Source organism: Triturus cristatus, chromosome 1_2 (assembly GCF_964204655.1).
Source record: "Triturus cristatus chromosome 1_2, aTriCri1.1, whole genome shotgun sequence".
Classification (NCBI taxonomy): Eukaryota; Metazoa; Chordata; class Amphibia; order Caudata; family Salamandridae; genus Triturus; species Triturus cristatus.
In genome coordinates, this window is record NC_140580.1 from 628,505,738 (window position 1) to 628,526,860 (window position 21,123).

General features: G+C 43.6%; 1 protein-coding gene across 3 annotated transcripts in view; it reads right to left on the reverse strand.

Moving 5' to 3' along the window:
• Nucleotides 1-21,123, reverse strand: part of GRID1 (glutamate ionotropic receptor delta type subunit 1) — a 2,258,979-nt gene that overhangs the window by 674,494 nt on the left and 1,563,362 nt on the right. For all 3 annotated transcript variants that reach the window (XM_085615050.1, XM_085615049.1, XM_085615053.1), the window contains exon 6: nt 17,186-17,359. In XM_085615050.1, coding sequence (XP_085471176.1) covers nt 17,186-17,359 — 174 coding nt within the window. The remainder of the gene's footprint in view (nt 1-17,185; nt 17,360-21,123) is intronic.

The window sequence follows — 21,123 nt, forward strand, 5'->3', positions numbered from 1 at the left end:
GTAGTTGTTGCCAGCACCATCCAACCCCTGAGGGGTTGCTGACACTAACCAACACCCATCCAGCACAGGCGTCACTGGATGTGTGACCCTGGCAATAAAAGGGGCCGGGCCATACTACATCACATTGTGCTGTGTACAGCGTGCGCAACCTTGTCACCTCAGTCAGTGGGGTAGACCTGGGACATGTAACTGTACCGGACCCCCCCTGTGAGTGTAAGTGAGTGGACCGGCGTACGGCAATACGGCGTAGGGGTGTGGTCATTCGACACGTGGCTCTGGGCGTGGTTGAGTTTAGGCCTTGACAAGGAGGTAACTGATGCGTATGTTTCTGGTGTAGTGTCTGTGCCAGCCGTCACGCAATGTGCAATGTTGCCATGTAGCATGCCCACGGATTGCGGCCTCGGCCGAGGAGTACAAGAGGTGAGCAAGTCCGCCCGGGGTACGGAATCATACATGGCAACTTCTGTTTGTGTCGCTATTTCCGCAGCATAAGCCAAAGGTCTACCCTCAACCGCAGGGCGAGTTCAGCCAGGCATGACTTCTACATCTGTGTCTGCCCTGTCCTTACCATAGGCCGACACACACGCGGCCACCCACCTTCAGCGCACAACATCCCTGTGTCATTGTCAGGCTTGTGGACATGCGCAGACGGGCATGAGAATGGTGTGCCGTAGGGGTGCAAGTGATGCAACCGCACTGCGCACACTAGTGAATAGGCTTGGGGGAGGGAGGAGCAGCAGTGAGGCTATGTAATACACATTGATGCCGCTCATTTGCAACAAGCAGTACATGTCATACAGGAATCACAAGTTAACACATATCACACACCAAATGAACCAGTGAGCCTGCCAACACATCATGCAGAATCAACTATTGACTCATGTCTCTGCACTGTCACAGGTGACCAAGGATATGCACTCTGCACTTGGATGATGACCCCCCTCCGAGCCCCGAACACACAGGCCCAGAGGCAGTACAATGCGGCCCACAAATGAACCAAGGGCATCGTGGAACGCACATTTGGCTTGCTGAAATCACGTTTCAGGTGCCTGGACATCACAGGTGGAAGGCTCCTGTACAGCCCTGACATTGTGTGCAAGATGATTGTTGCATGGTTTGTGTTGCACAGCATATGTGTACGCAGCAAGGCACCATGGATACCAGTGGCAGAGGTACCGGACGATGATGATGAAGATGAGGTGGACCAAACCCCACTGCACCCGTAGCAGGAATAGCCCGCAGGGACACCATCATTGCAAATTTCTTCTGATGAGCACGTCACATTATGACAGTCCTTGGCAATCATGGGACAGTACAGGATAACCACAGGCACAGCATGTGCAAATAAATGCATTCCAAAATAACATTAACTAAGTGCGTGTCACTCATCTGTTCAGGACAAGTGTGAGTTCGACATGTGTTGATGACGGTTTTATGATGTGTTCATGGATGGTGGGTGTGTCACCGCTGTGCAGAGCGGCTGTTTGGGGAGTTACGTATTCGAAATGCCAGTTCTGTGTGTCACAGCTAGTAGGGTATCCCACTCTTCGGCGTTTCACGTGTGTCCAAGATCATTCCATTTTGGCTGCCATTTGTGACCTACAGGTGACAACAGGGCTCCTTTTGGGGTCAATTATGTACCACCATGATGCAGGGATGCCCCCTGTGACTCAAGTCCCACAACATGGGCAACATGTACGTAAGCGGGAGTCACTGCCCCTACATTCGTCCACGCTGTCATTATTGATTGATCATGGCAATGACACGTCTGTGTGCAGGGGGAGTTGCTTGTCCCTCTGCAATGTGAAGGGGAGATGCCGTTTCACTGTGTGTTCCATGCATGTGTCTGCATTGGCGCAGTTTACATGCAGACTACATGGCAATGTACATTGTGACTGTGAGGAGATGCCTATGTGATGCGGGACAATAGCCATTTGTTCTACGTCACGGATGTGGGGTTGTGTTCGTACATTGTCATCTCACGATTTTTGCACTCTGCTTTTATGGTGCCTTTTCCCGCGTGGGAATTGTAGGCCTATCGCTGGTTATCGCTGATTTTTGTATCGCGATTGGCCTCATCGCAGCTTTTTTTGCGTTCGTGTGTCGCATTTTTGCGGCATCGCGTTGGTTTTACCGCGCTCATTTGACGTGTTGTCATGGGTCTATCACATGGTGCCGCCGTGATGAGAATACCACGTTAACACAGTGTTATTTTCCCGCAATAGACTGCGATGTGAAGAGTTGCGTTAGGCTACTTTTGCGGTGGTTATCGCATCTTCTTGAGAATATCCCCTTGGGTTTTTGTTTATTGTCTTAAAAATAGAAAAGGGACAGGTTTCAGGAAAGGAGCCAGACTGTTATTCCTGACGTCTAGATCAAGTATGCCCTTGACACTGAGCCTATGATAAACCAATGTCCGCCTCTTCCTTACAATGAGTTACTGCCAGCTTAGACTATAAATGTAATAAGTTCCTGTACAACATTTTCTATTACGCTCAAGTAATTTGGGTAATTACGTGAAATGTTGGAAATTACTCCAGCGAATACTTTGGCATAATTTTTTGCTGCAGTGGACTCGTTCAAGTAAGATATAAGTTCTCACAGGAGACAGGTTTGAGTAGAAAATGTGTTGCGAGAGACATTTCCCCCCTTGAATCAGTCCTTTTAGCATATTTTTCAAGTGACCTTAGAATGCAACTTATGGCTCTGTCTTAAATTTTCACTTATAATACTCCAAAGTGCATTTCACCTCATTTACACATCATTTCATATAGGTTTACTGGAATTTTTCATAATTTGGGGACAAATTCTCAATTTCGCACTCCCCTCATTCAAATTGAATTTCAAAGTTAAGGACTGGTCTTGCTAAGAATGGGAATACTTGATGAAAGCTGTTTCAGATTACTATTTATACCACGCTGTGAAGATTGGCGATGACTTTTATATCTTTCATATGTACTACCCACAGTGTAACTTGTGTTGTTTGGCCATTAATGTTACCTTTGGCTCTGTCAGTGCTTGTTTTACTTTATAACAAATGCGACATGTTTTTAAAAAGTAACATCACTATAAGTTGTCAAATGATTGATTATAACCTCTTTCGCATCAGTGAGTGGCAAAGTGTGTTTCACACTGATGTAATTTTGGTGAATAAAACTTCTGTTGGTGCACACATCCAGGGTGCTGACAGTGCATTTAGAGCATAGCTACCTGCTGCATGTTCACAATTATAAGGATTAAGGGGCATATTAACAAGGGCCTTATCTCCACTTTATATTGGATAATATTATACCCCTATCTACAAGGGGATGCTAACTTGCATTAGCGCATGTTAGCAGCCTTTTCCCCGACGCCTCGCTCTGCATCTCTAATGAGATGCAAAGTGGGCGTCACTGAGCGTACCTCACATAGGGGGACTTGTAAAATATCGCTAAGTGCACATCACAATATTTACAAGGCGGCCCACAGCATTTGAGCAGATGTTAGTTTTTGGCGAAAACCACGGTTTTCGCCAAAAACTAATGTCTGCTAAAATCCTGCTAATGTATGTGTAACATGGGAGGTGTATTATTGTGTCACGACCACAGGGTCGTATCATCAAGCATATCGCCGTTTTGCAGGGAACATCGCTGAAAAACCAGCGATGCTCCCTGCAAAACGGCGATTTCCCCGCTATCGCTGGAATTTATATCGCCATTGCGCTATGCGTTGTTAATACAGCGCAGGCATGGCGATAACTTCCATCGATAGCCAGCGTTAACAAAAACCGCGCTAAGCGCGGTCAGCGGTAATTAACGCTGACTCTTGTTGATATTCCCCTAAATGTAAATATGAAGTGTTCATTATATATAACCAGAATACCGGGTTATTGCAATCCTCTTTTCAAAAGTGTAATTGGCGCTAGGTTGTTGATTACAATGAAATTAATGCAAATGACTCGTCTCCCTTCCCAACATTTTCGCTATTTACTGCTAATGCTTTATGCACACTGCAGGCAAAACAAATAGAACTAAATGCCAAGATATGAAAAATTTATGTAATTACTCATTCTAGGATTACTCACTAAAAAATTTACTAAAACAAATGATGTGGCAATACAACAAAGAGTATTGTGAACCTGGGGACAATTAATCATTTGTATCAGCAATGGTACGATATTTTCAAGTGGGTGTGAGCTTGCTACACTTATTTTCTCAGCAAATAATACGTATAATAATGATTATGATGAATATGTTAGGGTCTAGTGGAACTCCAGAAAATTGCCACAAACCTATTTTGGGGGTTAATGGGCACCCACACACATGTGTCAAATTTACAGGGAAGTGCGGTGTGTGGAGAGAAGGCCTCAAGGTGGTGGAGTGTCATATGTTTTCATTATATTATAGGCTTGTTCAGAATCAGACCAGAGAGAGCAGAATGGGATGTCATTTGTTTTTACATTAAGCCTTGAGAGAGGCAAGCCCTGGCAGGGTAGTGCAGTATTTGTTTTAAAATTCTAGTTTATAGCACTATTATAAAGATGGTGTGGGGGTATTACAGCTAATGGCTGTCACCAGTCTTTACCCCTGATTGCTTCTATAGGCAGAGTAGTCTTTCTACTATGTCTATAACAGCCGATTGCCACTGTAGACACAACCACATTTTTCTACTTTTCGAGAAGGAGAATTAGATTGGAAGAGCTAACAATTGTCCTGCTCCTCCAAGTTCCCACTTTGATATAGTGGTAGTATGACTATAGCAGGAGGTGGGTGAGTGAGATAGCTTGCTGCTGTTTTTTTTGTTCCAGTGCCTGCATTTTGCGAAGAGCACAGTAGGAACACTATATGGACTATGACTATAGGAATAGTTTGAAATTTGAAGGACTGGCAATTCTAAGCTGACTTGATCCTTCATTGCAATACAGAAATGATAGTTCGTCTTGCATGACAATAGTCACAGGGGAATTTTTCACTGCTTTTCGTAAAGCGGTCCATGATTTTTTCAAGGTCAAACAACCCTCCCCCCCACTCCACGTAGGAAGCCAGCCCAAGATCTCGCAAGGATTTTCATGGACCAGTTCATTAAAGAACTTTTTAGAATTAATAGATTAAGAGAACCCCACTTTAAACAAAACCCTTGTTCTCTGTATACAAGGTGTGCTTTGCTGATAAAACAAGATTTGAATTTTAAAATGACAGGGTTATGGTACTCCCCCTACCACTTTCTGTAAAAGTAGGTGGGTTTGCTTTGCCATTTCCCTGGACGTTGGCTGAAAAGATTTGATTATACTCTAAGACTAACTGATTTAGGGCTTTGCCATAGTTCAATTGTACAAAATGTACAATATCATCACCATGAACATTAGTGAATCCACATGTGCGACCCCCATAGTACAAACATTTGGAGGTATTGAAATCAATCCGCATAAGATTGATATATTGATTTTTCCCTTGTCTACATACTCTGAAACTAACGTACCTATCCCATCAATGATGCCTAAAGGATGTGCAGAGAAATAATTAAAATAGAAGTTAAATAAAAGGGTATTAACCTGTTTTGGCAAATATAGATTTAAAATGTGATAGCAAGGCCTTGATGCTAGGATTTTAACTTCCAAGTTTCAAATAGTACAACCCACAAAAATAGCCAGACCTCACCCCTTTCCTCTTCTGGCAACAGATGGGGTTGTGTCAGTGCTGTAAGATCTGAACCTATTTATGGCTATAGTATCAAAAGCCCAAGTCTCCTGACAACAAATTTAGTCGCAATTCTCAACAAAAATCAACTAATCCTCATTCTGAAGTTGTGATGAATCCCTGCTATGTTCCAGGATACAATTTGCATCCCCTGACCACCTCCAATAATTCCTAGTGAGTGACTATTTATTTCAGGCCAATTTGATGGATCGGTGTTAAAAACCCACGTTTGCAACTGGGTCTGATAACGGTGATGCCCTAATGTTCTCCATTATAGCATTGTGGGTGATTGATCTCTGTGGTGCTAAAGGGCCTCCGAAAAGTCATTCTAAATTCTCCAAATCACTGAGTGGAGTTGTTTGTGCAGGGAACACAAGGTGCTTGACAAGGATCAACGCAAACATGTAAGGGAGAGATGAATGGCTTATAGAAATATCCAAGAGGTAGGGTAACAACCTTGGTTCAGTCAGACAATTAAATTTGTTTGCTCTTAGTATGTTCCTTACACAGGCAGGTCTCCGAAAGTTCATAACGAATACATTCTTCCACGATATTTTATCTCAATTGTCCACGCTAGCCCACCTTCCTCACCGTTATGATCTCATTTTGGCCACATACAATAAATTATTTATATTTGCTCAGCCAATGAGTGGCCCTATTCTGGTGCTGGTCCCATGACTCCTGTTTGTTGGATCTAAGGGGAAGACCCCAGTCAAACTTAAAACATACGGACAGGCTGCAGAGGGAAGACTTAAAATGTCCTGACAGGGGGGGAAACAGGAACATCAACAGGCTTATCAAGCAGTGGATTAGTGGTTATTAAGCGAGGATGAACTGGGGTGGGTTGACCAGAAATATTTGAATCTGTTGTCCTCTTGATACACATGTGCCTAGTATTTTCATTGGATGTGAGTTCACAGTTGCCTGCAGAATGCACAAAGGGGCTCTTACCCACAGCCTGCAGGTTATCACACGAATGGTTACATGTTATATGTTTGTGTGCAAGTGGTCCACTTCCAATGTCCAGTATGTGACTCTTATTTAAAAGTTGAAGTGCGTTAGCCAAAAAAAACTCTATCTGGTCCAAGCGATCCAAAAGCCAGTTTAAATTCCCTTAGAGAATACTGCAAAATGATCGCACAGAGCCTTGAGTTTCAGGAAGTCCTTTGGCAGGGGTTCACATATCTGACTTGCAGAGGACTGGGATTACGGCAAAGTCTGGAACCAGGAGAGGAGCTGGCTTTTATTTCTCTGATGAGGGAGAGGTTGTTTAAGCTTTGCTGACACGTTCCTCACTAATTTTCTTTTTTGTTTGACCACTATGCCTGGGGCAGGTTGCATGAGCAAAGAATTACCTGTCACTGACTCAACCTCTATAGTATCAACAGTAATGGCGTGATCATTGGGGCAAACAGGCACTTGCAGAGGGCCTACCCCTCCCTCAAGAGGGGGTGATACATTACTATCACGGAGAGCACAATCGGTGAACGGGAGGCAACACAACATAGTCCAAGGAAAGTCTGTGCTCTGTTAACTCAATTTCACCACCGATAATCTCAACAGTTCTTTCCAGCATGCTATCAATGGAAACTGAGGGGCATGTAGTTAGAGCACCCCCCACTGATTTGTGCTTTCCCATGGTTTTAAAGAGAACAGTAAATGAAATCTTACCCTGCCAATAATGGGTAGATCACAAGGTCCTCAAAGACTGCTTGTTGCAGGACTTTGAGGGTAGGCCCAGCCATGTCCAGATGCGGACGGTTGCAGGCGAGCCTGCCCTTGGCCCGGGCACAGGCCAGGTGAGACCCGTGTGCCCGCAGCACAGGGCTACGGTGTACTTTTAAGCTCAAATGCAGCTTCAGCTGGCAGTGAAAAGTGGTAGGAAATGTAGTCACAGTGAGTAGTGTTGGGGAATGTAGTCCCCCAGCAGTGTCTGTAGTCTTCATGGCTTCCCCCTTTAGTAGAATCACAGTGGCGGCAAGTAAACAGTACCAATGAGGGTCCCAATTTCCACAGGGCTATGACACGCGTTTTAGCGTGAATGCGGCTTCAGCTGGCAGTGAGGGGTGGTGGGGAATGTAGTCCGTCAGCGGTGGCCAGATGTGGATGGGTGTAGATGGGCTCGTCTTAGGCTTGGTTGCAGCCCGGGCGCGGCCCACATGCATCCCATGCTGCGGAGCTGTGATGTGCTTTTAAGCGCAAATGCAGCTTCACCTAGCAGTGAGGGGTAGTGGAGAATGTAGTCCACCAGCAGTGTCTGGTGTCTCCACGGCTTCCTCCTTTGGCAGGATCACAGCATCGGCAAGTAACAGTATCAATGATGGCTATGGGGCTGCAGAGTGCTTTTAAGCGCGAATGCGGCTTCAGCTGGCAGTGACGGGTGGTGGGGAAATGTAGTCCATCAGCGGCGTCTGGTGTCTCCACAGCTTTCCCTTTTAGCAGGATCACAGCAGCGGCAAGTACACAGTAGCAAGAGGGTCAATTTAAAATCATTTTAGCACAATATCATACATTTGAAAAGTTTGCCTAGCAAAATATATATTTAGAGCTAAACAAGAGAGCACAGTTTCATTACAAATTCTTATGTCAACATTATTAAACTCTGGTTTAATTTTTTTTGGGTGTGTTGAATCAAACTGCAGGCATAAGCAAATAATTGGTGCTACGGAAAGGGCAACTCTTGTTAGTAAAATAGACTTTCAACCTAATCTTAGTTGTCAGATTGGGATTTTCACTAAGGCTAAATGCACACTTTTGCTGCTAGTAGCTTTGTTCCTAATTTCATAATACCAGAATAACAAGTGTCTAAAAGCAGCTCAGATTATTTTTTGCTCCACATAGTACTTAAAAGTTTCATATGACATGGTCTTAACTTTCGTTTTCAGATTCTTTGCCTGATTTAGGTATGTGCCCTTGGATCATATAAAACCTTGTGTTGAGCAGTAACATCATACTTGATGATTTGTTATGCGGATTGCATCCTGGAGTTCTTTCATTGGTGGCAGGTTTTCTCATAAACTGCTGTGAGAACTGAAAAAAGCTTTCCTACATTGATCCCTGAGCGTACCTGAGATTGTGATGTGTTTTTGTTAAATTAAAACTCTATGGGACATATCATTAAAATCAGCGTTAAAATTATCGCCGCTTTAGCGACAGGAAACTGCTGCTAAAGCGGCGATAATGGGCTTGATAATATGCTGTAGAGAATTCCCATAGAAGCCCATGTTCACACCAGAACATGGGCTTCTATGGGAATTCACAAGAGCATATTATCAAGCCCATTATCGCCGCTTTAGCGGAAGTTTCCTGCCGCTAAAGCGGCGATTATTTTAACGCTGATCCTGATAATATGGCTGCGATATGTTGAGCCGTATCCAGAATTTTACATGCCATTTTAGGAAAGATCTCGCCATATGTTAAGGCGGACATAACTTTTTCCAAGCTACTTCTAAAACCAGTCAGGCAAATATACAGGAATATGTTTATGTACAAGGTTCAGAACAAAAGTTTAAGCCAAAGCTTTGGAAGAAAGAGTTGACAAAGAACTTTCAGTGGTAGCTGTGACGTTAAACCATAGACCTATATATAAACAAGATGAAGGAATTCCCACTTTTTTTTTTTTTTTTTTTTATTAAGAATTTTTCCCCCTATAATTTGCACAGGGCTCAACACATTACATAATAAGAGCACAAGAGAGAAAAAAAATAGAAAAACCAAACATTTCATAATCAATCATTTCATATATACAGGCAGATTGTCAATTAATTATAATCTAACAAATTATATTATCCTACACGTCATTCTTTCCACTTGGTTATGGGCTCCCATATTTGTCTGCCTAATCTCCTTCCCTTTTTCCCCTTCCTTGCATAAATTGCCATCTCCAGGTTATAAGTCTCTGTGAGTCTAGCTAACCACCGATAAAAAGTCGGGGGTAGGGGTGCAAGCCATTCCGAAGCAATACACAGCCTCAATACTGCCATAGCGACAAAAATGAAATATTCATATTCCATTTGCCTATCATCATTGCTGACTCCTAGCAGTATAATCGCCGGTGTTAGATTAATCTCAAATCCTAATGATCTAGAGAAAAAGGCCTCAATATCTTTTTGTATAGTATGCATGTGTGGGCATGTTGCAAAAATATGAACTATATCAGCCTCTAGACTCCCACATCTTGGGCAGGTAGTACCTGTTGTCCCTCCCCATTGCGCTATTCTAGCAGGAGTATAATATAATCTATACAGAGTTTTATAGTGCTGTGCCTGAAGAGCCGCAGAGCATAATACACTCTGCCCCATTTCTAATGAGAGAGAAAAGGATTCTTTCCCTACATCCAGTTTTTGCGCCCAATTTCCCGATCCTTTTTCCAAATCATCCTGCCTAGATTCTATCAGTTCAGAATAAAATCTTTTAATCGTACAATCAGTTCCTTCTTGAATAATCTCCATAATTAAGTTTTTCTTAAATCCAACCTGCCCTCCCTTCTTTGTTACCATAAAGCTTCTAACCTGTAAATATTTAAAAAAATGTCTTGCGGCTAATCCATATTTTCGTTGAATCTACGAAAACTGCATAATCCCCTGCCCATCCAGGATATCACCAATCTTACTTATTCCCTTCCTCCCCCATTCTTTTAACACAAAGTCAGAGAAAATATCTTGAGGTAAGGAGGGGTTCTCTCCCATTCTTGTATAGCAGTTATATCTCCCAAGGCCAAATTTCTTTGTAAAAGCTTTCCAAATACTAAATGCTGCCATGATCGTCTTAAATCTGGTCCTTTTGAAATAACTCGAGTCCATCTGTTTCAGGAATACGTTCTCTGCTTCTAATCCTAAAACTAACCCATATATAGCAATTGTGCTGAGGGGCCCTTGTCCTTCTATTTTTGCACCCCCAATTAGGCCTGTCATATACTGCAGGGCTGCTGCCCAGTAATAAAGCTTTAAGTCAGGTAGCGCCCATCCCCCCCTATGTCGTGGCAACGCCATGAACCTCAATGCTCTCCTCGTCTTGCCCTTAGCCCAAATTAATCTGTTTATCATGTTCTCTAATATTTTAAACCATTTATCCTCAAACCTTAGGGGAATTGCCCTAAATATATATAAAAATTTTGGGAGGACCATCATTTTGATAATGTTTGTACGTCTCATAATAGAGAGGTGTAAATTCTGAAGCCTATCTAGATCTTTCCCCACCTTAGTAATTTTTTGAACTATGTTTTTTTCCACTAAAGTCTCTAAGGCAGAGGTAATAGTTACCCCTAAATAAACACCTGAATCCACCACCCTGTGATCCAGACAGTGCACATACTGGTTCTTAATTATTTGCGTTTTGGAGGTGTTCAGCGCATACCCCGATATCCGTCCAAATTTCAAGGCCTCGATCTCAATCTGCTCTATTGCCTCTGCTAGATTTGGTGTTATAACCGCAACGTCATCAGCGTATGCTAATATCTTACAGTGTCCCAAACACGTAGTTAGTGGATCAATTCTTTCGTTCATCTCCAACCTACGTATTAGCGGATCCATATACATCGCAAACAATAGCAGTGAGCAGGGACACCCCTGTCTTGTTCCCCGTTTTATCTTCACTGGAGGGGTGGAGCCTGCATTTACTTTGATAGAGGCTACCAGAGCTATATATAGAGCCTGCCGTGCCCTGACATAACCCTCCCTAAGCCCTGCTCTCTTTAAGGTATGCCACAAATAGTCCCAGGAGACCCGATCGAAAGCTTTTTCCGCATCTAAAAGCATTACCGCAATCGGTTCTCCTGAAACTTCTCCAACATCAAGTAATGTAATAACCTTCCGTATATGATGGGTGGTGCCCCTACCGGGTATGAAGCCGTGTTGATTGTTGCTAACAAGAGTGTGTATTATACTAGCAAATCTAGTGGCTAATACCTTTGAGTAAATCTTCGTATCCGCATTCATTAAAGTTATCGGCCTGCATGAGCCTGGTTCGGTAGGTGGTTTCCCTTTCTTTAAAGTTATAACAATATCCGCCCCTCCCCATGATGCCGGTATGGAAATTCCTACCTGTGCCTGCTTTAATGTATCCAAAAAATCTATAGCGATCTCATTCCAAAATACCTTATAAAATTCAAACGGGATTTGATCCGGTCCGGCTGCTTTACCAGAGGGTAGATTCTGTATAGCGGCTTTAATTTCTGTTATATCTAAAGGTGTCTCTAACAGCTCAGCATCCTCCTCACTTAATGTTGTTACTGGTATCTCCCGTAAATATGTATTAATTGCCTCCTCCTCTTTACCACATTGTTCATCATATAGGGTTGCATAAAACTGCCTAAATACTTCACAAATCTCCTCTGTATCTATATGTAGCGTGCCCCTACTGTCTCTAATTTCCCTAACTTCCCCTGTAGCCACCTTCTGCCTAGTACAAATAGCAAGTGTACGTCCCACTCTCTCGCTAAACTCGTGGCATCTCTCTTTGTTTGCTAAATATAACTTAGCAGCCCCACTTGACTCACTCTCCTCTGCGTGCAATTTTGCCCTAGCAAGCTTGATAAGGGCTTCCTCAGGCGAGATCCCCAGCAGAATACATTGCTCTAACTCCTCCACAGCCTCAAGCAATGCCTTGGTTACTTCTAAGTTCCTCAACCGCTCTTGTTTTCTTTTATACGTACTATAACTAAGAGTCTCCCCCCGGGCTCCAGCCTTAAAGGTGTCCCAACCATACCTGTCTCCGCAGTCCCCCTATTGATCTCAAAAAAGGATTTTATCCATTGTGTCATATGTTGAATATACTGTTCATCACTTAGTAACCCTCTTTCAAACGTCCATACCCTCTCCTTCCGTGTAGCAGCTACTGTAGCCAAGTTTAAAATCAGCGGATTATGATCGGAAAATACTCTAGGAAGTCTTTCAATTTCTAAGCTAGGAATCAGAGAGTTAGTTACAAAATAATAATCCAGCCTTACACAGGTCCTATGCGGAGCTGAGTAATATGTGAACCCCATATCACCCGGTCTCAAGCTCCCCCATACATCTGTTAAAACATTGTTTTGTACAGGGCTAGATAACGCCTTACACACTCTTTTTTTTCTGCCTTTGTATCCACCTCGGGATCCAAGCCCGAGCCCTAACCCGTCTGCCCCATTAATATTGAAGTACCCAGCTAAGATAACACAAGGAGCCCAGGTGGCTAACTCCAGATCCAAGTATTCAAATATCTCTGGATCGTCATCAGTTGATCCATAGATCGTCCCCAAGGTAGTCCACTTCCCATTAAGTAAGCACTCAACCAATGCCGACCTACCCCACTGATCTTCTAGCTTTCTCCTTGTAATTACATCCTTTTTTCTGGAAAGAATAGCCACGCCTCTATTTTTTGCCCCTTGCTTAGAATATACTAATACCTGGAAGCCTAACTGGTCCAGAAGATACCCTTGAGTCGCCATTATTTGTGTTTCTTGTAATAGCACAAAATCCACATTCATCCTTTTTAATGCCAATGAAACTACCCTCCTTTCCGATAATCATTTAATCCACATACATTCCAAGTGACAAATCGAGTACCCATTAACCTGCATCTAGTATTTGTCCCAGTCAGTGAATCCTACAAATTTTTCGATCCTTCCCCCACTTATGTATTTGTCTGGTATTCCTATTCTTACATGATTTCATGCCATCTGTCTCTAACACTCCTTCTTCCCTCTCTATTGTGCCCATACATTCTCTCAATGTGTCTTGCCCTGTACCCATACCCCCCCACCCCCCCGAGAAATCCCACCCTAAGAGCCCCCCCCCTTACTGGCAAATAGGTCAATCCTGACCTATGCGTGTCCGCCGGTTCGCAGTTTGCCACCCCCCCCCCCACTCTCTCCTTTTTTTTTTTTTCCCTTTCCCCCTCATCTTTTCATTCCCAAAAATGCCGAATTGCTGCTGTTTTAGTCTAACCTTATTGAACAATATTTATTACCATATCAGGCATTGATCTCGTCTTACTATGCTCTTTGTTTATATTTGATTTCCTCTTACTAACTTTTGCTAGCTACTGGGCCCCCTTGCCCCTTAGAGAGTTTTAGTTCATTAAGGTACTCCTGTGCTTTTATTTCAGAATGGAACACCTTGAATTGACCACATAGCCCTATTTTCAATCGGAATGGAAACATCAGGTAGGCTTCACAACCTAGGCTATGGAACGATGCAATGAGCTGTCTCATCCGCCACCTCCTTTCAACAGCGGCGTGACAAAAATCAGGCTGGGCAAAAAAGGTTATATCTCTGTAAGTGCACTTGGCCACGGGTTTTGCTTTGCTCATAATCTCCTCCCTTAATAGAAAATTCCCCACATTTAGCAAGATCGGCCTTGGTTTGCCTGCCATGTTCCCCCTCTTCTGGTATAAGGGAAAACGATGGACACGTTGGATTTCTTTTTCCCAATCCCAATTAGTTATCTCAGGAAGCCCCTCTCTGAGCAAATTGATCACGAACAATCGGATATCTTGTCCTTCTTTCCCTTCCTCCACACCCAACAGTCTGATGTTATTCCGTCTTTGCCTGTTCTCAAACGCTTCAAGTTTCCATAAGACATCCGTTGTAGTTTTTTCCTGTTCAAGCCTAGTGTCTCTCCATTTAGCAACCTCATCTTCCAGCTTTCCGGTTCTTTCTTCTACCTCCGCAACCCTGCCTACCATGTCTACATACAGTTTGTTTATTTTTCGCAGTGATCCCTGTATCTTTTTATTCGCCTGCCTGGCCCTTCGGCTTTCAATCCTCGCTTCGCCCTGCATCTGCTTCAATGTTGTAAATAGAAGATCGAAACTGGGATTCTGTGGTTGAGCTTGGGCTTGAGCTTGCGGTTGAGGCAGGTATGGCTGTACCGGGCATTGAGAGTTATTACCTTCCGCCTCCTGGTATGTCTGTGAGGTAGCAGAATAATCCCAATCCAATTTCTTCACAACCTCAGCTTGTGAGAGGCTTTGCGCTTGCTTTACCCTATTACGTGATCTTTTCTTCACGCTTTTTAATCTTCTTTGCGGGCAAACCCTGTTCACTGTATTGTCATCTAGCTCTGAAGTATCAGATCCGAGCGCTGAGTCTTCCGTGTAGCTCTCTGAAGATAGTGGGCGCCAACCTGTATCGGAGCCAAGATCTGAAGCTGAAGCTGAGTTGTCTTCATCCTCATTTTCATCATCTTCCCCCTCATCTTCCTCCTCATCATTAACTGAAAAAAAACAATCATCACTCGGGGAACCAGGATTAAAAGTGTTAGTGTTTACTTCTAACGCAATATCTCTCTGCGAAGCATAAAGTGCATTCTTACAATTTGGCTCCAAATAAGCTCTCAAGGCTTGGGAGTCTCTTGCTATAGCCTGCTCTGTTATCGTACCACCTTTTCTCTCCAACTGAGGTATTGCGCAGCTCTCTCTCTCATTCACCGGATCCGCGGTTACCTTGTTGCAATTATCGGTCATAGCGTTTTTACTAGAGTCTCCGCTGCCCAGTGCGTACATATGCCCTCCCTCATCTTTTCCGGTGACTACTCCTACCTTACAACTTGTCGGGGGCTGCTGGCAATCCTGAAGCTCCGAGTCCACTGCCTGTTGCACATCTCTCGGCGCCGTAAGGCATCCCGCACTTGTCAGGCTGCTTGGCTCTACTTCCAAAATCTGAGCCTCGGTACTCTGCATAGCGTCCTGCGCACTCCCCGCCTCCAGGTGCTCCGCACTCCCGATCGGCATCGTTCCCTGAGTGCATGCGCCGCTAGTCATATCAGGATCACCTGCATGCAGCTTCTGTAACCCCAGCATTAGTGTCGGCGTTGCAGCCGCAGTAGAGACGAAGGACTCCAACAAGGTAGGTTGGCGTAAGGATGCTTCCTTCCCTGCACAATCATCCCCTTGTCGTGCCTTATTCACCTTTCTTGCAAGGAGCCCCTTTTCTTTATTCTTATCTCGATGCTTTCGTTATTCTGTCGCTCTTCCGCAGCTTTCCCCGATACTTTCTCTGCTGCTCTCCTGGTTTGAGCCTTAGTTTGAGCTTTTGCTCTTAAATTCGTTGCTGGTACATCTGGATCCCTGGGCACCGCTTTTTCCTTTTCAGACTGCCCCTTCTGTTCCTTTGGGGCTTTCTGTGTTTTTGGCGCCATACTTTGCATCAAGCCGTTCCAATGTTTCCTAACCGTCAAAGCGGTTAAAATTATTGCCTGTAATAATCTTTTATACCTTCTCTCTGAGCCGTAGATCTGGAGTTTAATAAGTGTCACCATCCTTAAATAACTCCGTTGCCATATTGTGATCTTCTTCTAAAAAAAAAAAGACCTCCATATCCAGCAAGCTCACTTAAGCAGCGGCACTCAGCAAATTTCTTCAGAGAGGGGGGAGAGTGCAACTGCTCTCTACGACCTGTCGGCGGCCATCTTGCCTATGGAATTCCCACTTCAATGCCATCAAGCCACTAGAAGCCTTGCTTCTTATGACTTCCAGCAAAAATATACAACTTTAGCTTTCTTCACATTATCACTTTTTGATTTAATTGTAGTTTGATAATGTGGTGAGCTTTTTATGTGAGCCCATAAAGGCTAGGTGACTGTATAATCCACTTTCTGTAGCAGTGGGATATGTGAGTCCCATTCTGTGCGGAAAGGACTGGCCCCAGGTTCTCACATGTAAAGTCTAAAATGTATGGCGAGAAGGCATGTTCTACCCTACAGAACCTAAGAATAAAGTCGATTTTATGATAGGGAGGGTTTCCGATGCTAAGAAACTTTCCTCAGAACTACACAATATGGCCAATTCAGATAAACAAAGTTAAGTTTCAGGGTCCTTGTTTCCTGGACAAAAGTTAACTAGTCTGACACATGTCTTAAACTAACTTACATAGGGGCATATCAGCAACAACCGGTGATAATTATCGCTAAGCGCACTTAGCGGTAGGATTATTATCGCTGGCTAGCATGGATTTTTATCGCTGAGATAGCGTGCTATTAGCAACGCTTATCTCAAAAGTAATAAAAATCCTAGCGCTAACTGCCAAACGTGTGATTATCGCTGGAAACACAGCGATAATCCCACAAAGTTTGGCGATAGCTTGCTGATAGGGCCTCACATACTTAGCCATGCTATTCTATGGAAGGTGAATATCATGGCTAAGTCAGTTTCAAAGCAGGCGTAAGGAAAGTAGCGATAACTAAAGTTATCGCTACTTTTCCTGTTGCTATGCTGCTTTGCGTGAGGCTTGATAATAGGAGAAATGTTGCTTAGCGACATTTCTCCCGTTATACTGGGGAGGAACGCCCACTTTGCACCTCATTAATGATGCAAAGATGGGCGTTAAGGGAAATGGAGATAAGGCAAGGTTTCACGCGAGAGCGTGACCTTGCAGATAAGGCGATAAAATTATCACCGCTTTTTGTCCGAAAATGGACGCAAAAGCGCCGATAATTTCTGAACGCCTGCTTGCTGATATGCCCCATACAGGTTTAGACCACCATTACTTGGCTGATGATCAGACATTTTGAGGATGTCGTGTTGAACTAACCTGTAACATTTGCAAATAACCTTCTTGTGGATCACATAGTAGTGAAGAAATTCGATGGTTATTCCTCATGCATCTCAAGCTGTTGTCTCTGGTTGAAGGGAAAATCTGTCGGATTACCGTCATCCTCCCAAGAGCACTGTGCACCAGTTCCACTATCTCCGCATCACTGATCTCCTATAGGAGGAAAGAGAAATTTGCCATTTAGCGATCTTTCTTATGCATAATGTGATTGCTTAATTCAGCTAACTTGATAACAAACATGATTTCCAAAAAGACCCTAGAGAAAAACAAAAATAAGTCACAAAATTGCAGCTTTCAATAAAAAGGATGATATATTCAATGACAGTGATGCACACTTGCTTCTGTGTGAAAGGAGAATCAGCGTTATACAGGGCAATGTTATATCAGATATTTTAGTAATGAATGGGTATCCTGTTGTACGTCAAACTAAAGCATGGGTACATAGTACATTGAATGTTGTAAAGCATTTGAAGACAATTCCATAGCAGAGTATGAAGAAGGGCGGCCATAAGCCTTCTGATCCAAATTTTCTATGCTTCTCATTCTGTTTATTACGGTTAAATTTGGAACATTTTGGTCTCAATTGGCAAAATATTGTAATAGCAAATATCATTATAGATCATAACAGGGAGCTATCACAAATAATATTTTGATTCCTCATGGGTTTATTTGACTACCAATCATCATCTGACATTACACATTAACATATCTGTGTAATAGAAGGACAAATACAGGAGAGGAGAAAGGGCACACAGTGTCAGCTGGCCCAGGGGCCTGACTATGTGTATGAAATTGGAATATTATTTGGGGGGAGTGTCCAACCCAGTAGCGTAGTAAGAGGGGGTGGAAGGGGTGGCACGAGTTTTGGGTACAGTGGCCTCCCCCGACTACCCCCGCTCTTACCTGTGGCCATCACAGGGCAGCCACAGCAGGAATCGACAGCACCCTCACTCTTTCATATGGCGCCACAGGGTGGCAAACTCAGGGGCCTCTACGGGCGGCCAAAAGTCTAGCTACGCCACTGGTCTAACCACCTCAGGGAATAATCACATCCCTTGTCGGGGTGAACTTTTATAGTCACTAAATTAACCTGAGCTCAACCCACTGGTAGCAATGGCACAGAGCAGAAAGAGTTAACTCAGGGCAAGTTGTAAAGTATTTATGTAGTGCCAAAACAGTAATAAAGTTGAATTGCAAAACAATAAAAATACCAAACCTATTTAGAAAGATAAAGTAACATTTAATAAACAAAATGAAACAACAACAAAAAGACAAAAATCCAATAAGCTGAAACAGAGATATGATTTAATAATTTTTTGCAATAGTGCCAAAAAGCATAAAGTGCAAATGATTGTCTTTGGCCGTGGTGGACCTGGACCTAGACATGATTTGATGTTGACTGTGATAAAGCATGCCTCAGATACACCCACCAAGTTCGTCTTGATGAGGGATAAAGATTTTTCCTACTGACTTTGGTCCATTAAGTCTCAATCCATCACAAGATTAATCCTGTAAAGTTGACAGGATCTCAGGGGAGGTGCTTAGAGACCCACATGTCAGGCAGAGGTCAATAACAGGGTCCAGTCCAGGTCTAGTTGCCACTGGTCAGCTGTGAAGTTGCAGGAATGGCCTCTTGTGGCATACTGTTTCCCTTTAGCAACATAGGTGGTCAGCAGACTGATCCTTGAAGTCCACTTTTTTGTCCTGGGTACAAGAAGGAGCAGATCCAGTACCTCAGGGTTCCTCCAAGGTCACAGACAGCAAGTCTAGTCCTTTTCTATTCTTCGTCACGTCTAAGAGTGTTATGAAGTGAGGGCAAGGAGATGTCACATTTAAGTCTGGCACGAGCTAGTGGATGGGCTAGGCATGCCCTAAATAATGGGTTAAGAGTTTCTGAGGCCAACCCTACCCACTTTGGGCATTTTCAAGATGGCGAAAGTCTTCACCCACACTAAACCTCAGCTTTTAGGGCCGGGTGTAGAATTGGAGACTGTCCAATTTCCATTGATCTGTTCCTGGTAAATATGAAGAAGTGGTGCCCAAAGCAGATGGATCTTCATTTCAAAAGTAAAGTTCTGTCTCGATAAGCATGTTTCAAGAGAAAGTCCCTTAGTCAGAAGTGAAAACACTGTCATTCAAGCAGGATAAAAAGGCAATCAACCAAACAACTAATTGACTGCATATTGTGGCAAATTAATTTTTGTGTACTCCAATACATTTCCGAGTTGTCTGACACCAGAGGAACATTTGCAATAGCAAAGAAAAACATGAAGAAAGAATGATACAGCCTCTGCTTTTTTCAAAATGTATTGTTTTAGAAATGACCTCCATCCAAATGCTGCCAGCTCTAAACCATGGAGAGCTTCAAATGTTGGCTAATCCCTGTCCCTTTTCTCTCATTAGACTTTGTTCTATTATAGCTTATAACCCACTACCGAGGGCTACACCGTTGTTGAAGGCTCTGAACCTGAGTTCTAGCTCCGGCCTATAACAAGGGAGAGGAACTTTAAAAAGCAGTATAGGGAGAAACAGAAAGTATAACATTGGAATGCTGGAGCAGAAGGCATACATCAGTATTTATTACATTTAAGCCACATCATTGTCTTTAGTGGATCTCCCAACATTCCAATGTTTTAATACATGTGAATGTTTTTGTGATGTCACACAATAATTGCACACTGTGTCACTGGAACCAAGCTATACATGGCTGATGAGCCCTAAGTAGGGGAAATCAGTCCTAGGTTGCTTATGTTCTGGTTCAGGGAAGACCGGGCATGGCAAACTAGGGCTGTCTGATGTTCAAAATAACAATGTACTGTGACGAGGCCCCCAAGTAATTCCCAGAGGCAGAGATTATTTAAAGCAACCAAACATCACTTTTTTTGCATACTTTAATGTGCTATCCTAAGTGGTATGGGTATGCCCAGACCTAGGTCCAGTGTCACTGGATCCAAACAACACCTGGCTGATAAGCAATTGCTAGGTCAAAACTGACCTGGGTTGCTTGTGTTTCTTTTGAGGGAGGACATGGCCTTTCAGTGTGGGATGGTCTGTTCCCATTGAAGGAGGGTTGGTACTGATTTCCATATGTCTGGGCCCAAATTGAATTGGCCTGGTGTGCAGAGTAACGATGGATGGGATGCGGCCCGAGTAATCACCAGCGGGTGAGATTATTTCAATCATTCTATCCAACACTCTTTTGTATGCACAATTGTTTGTCACATTAAGCCCACCAGTGAGCACTGTAGTTACAGATGAGGCAATAATCTTATGCACTTGTGTCATGTTCTCTGCCTTGAGATGATAAAAAGGTGAAATGTGAGAATATGATAAACTTTGTTACTTAGGGGTCTATTCAAAAGAGTATTTTGGAATACCTAAAGTATTGCTCCTGCATAAATCTTTTATATACTTTAACATGCCTTTGTGAATTAGCCCCTAAGCATCAGTGGTGTAACAAAGGCCCCCGCTGCACATTCGCTGCGGGGGGCACCCAAGCTCCAGGGTCCCACTCAGCACAGTACCCTGACCTGAGAACTCCTGATTAAGTCCGGATGTGGGCCCCTCAAGTGTCATTATGCCACTGCCAAACATCTTCCAGTACTCACAGATTATTTGACTAATTAACAAATTGCCCTTTGAATGTTTATATAATGCTTTTACCAGGGATGGACTGGGAACACAAACTAGTTCTGACAATTCAGTTGGACCAGCCGCCGGGTGGGGGGGGGGGTGACTAGTGAGAAGCACTGCTGCTGCTATTGTTATAGGGGTCCGATATTGCAATACTGCAGCAGAACCGGCCCCCAGTAACAAGAACGGCCCCCACCATTCAAAAACAGGCCCCCACCCTTTTGGCTCACCAGGAAAACGCCCCGGAGCCACTGCGGCCAGTCCTGCCCTGGCTGTTACACAAT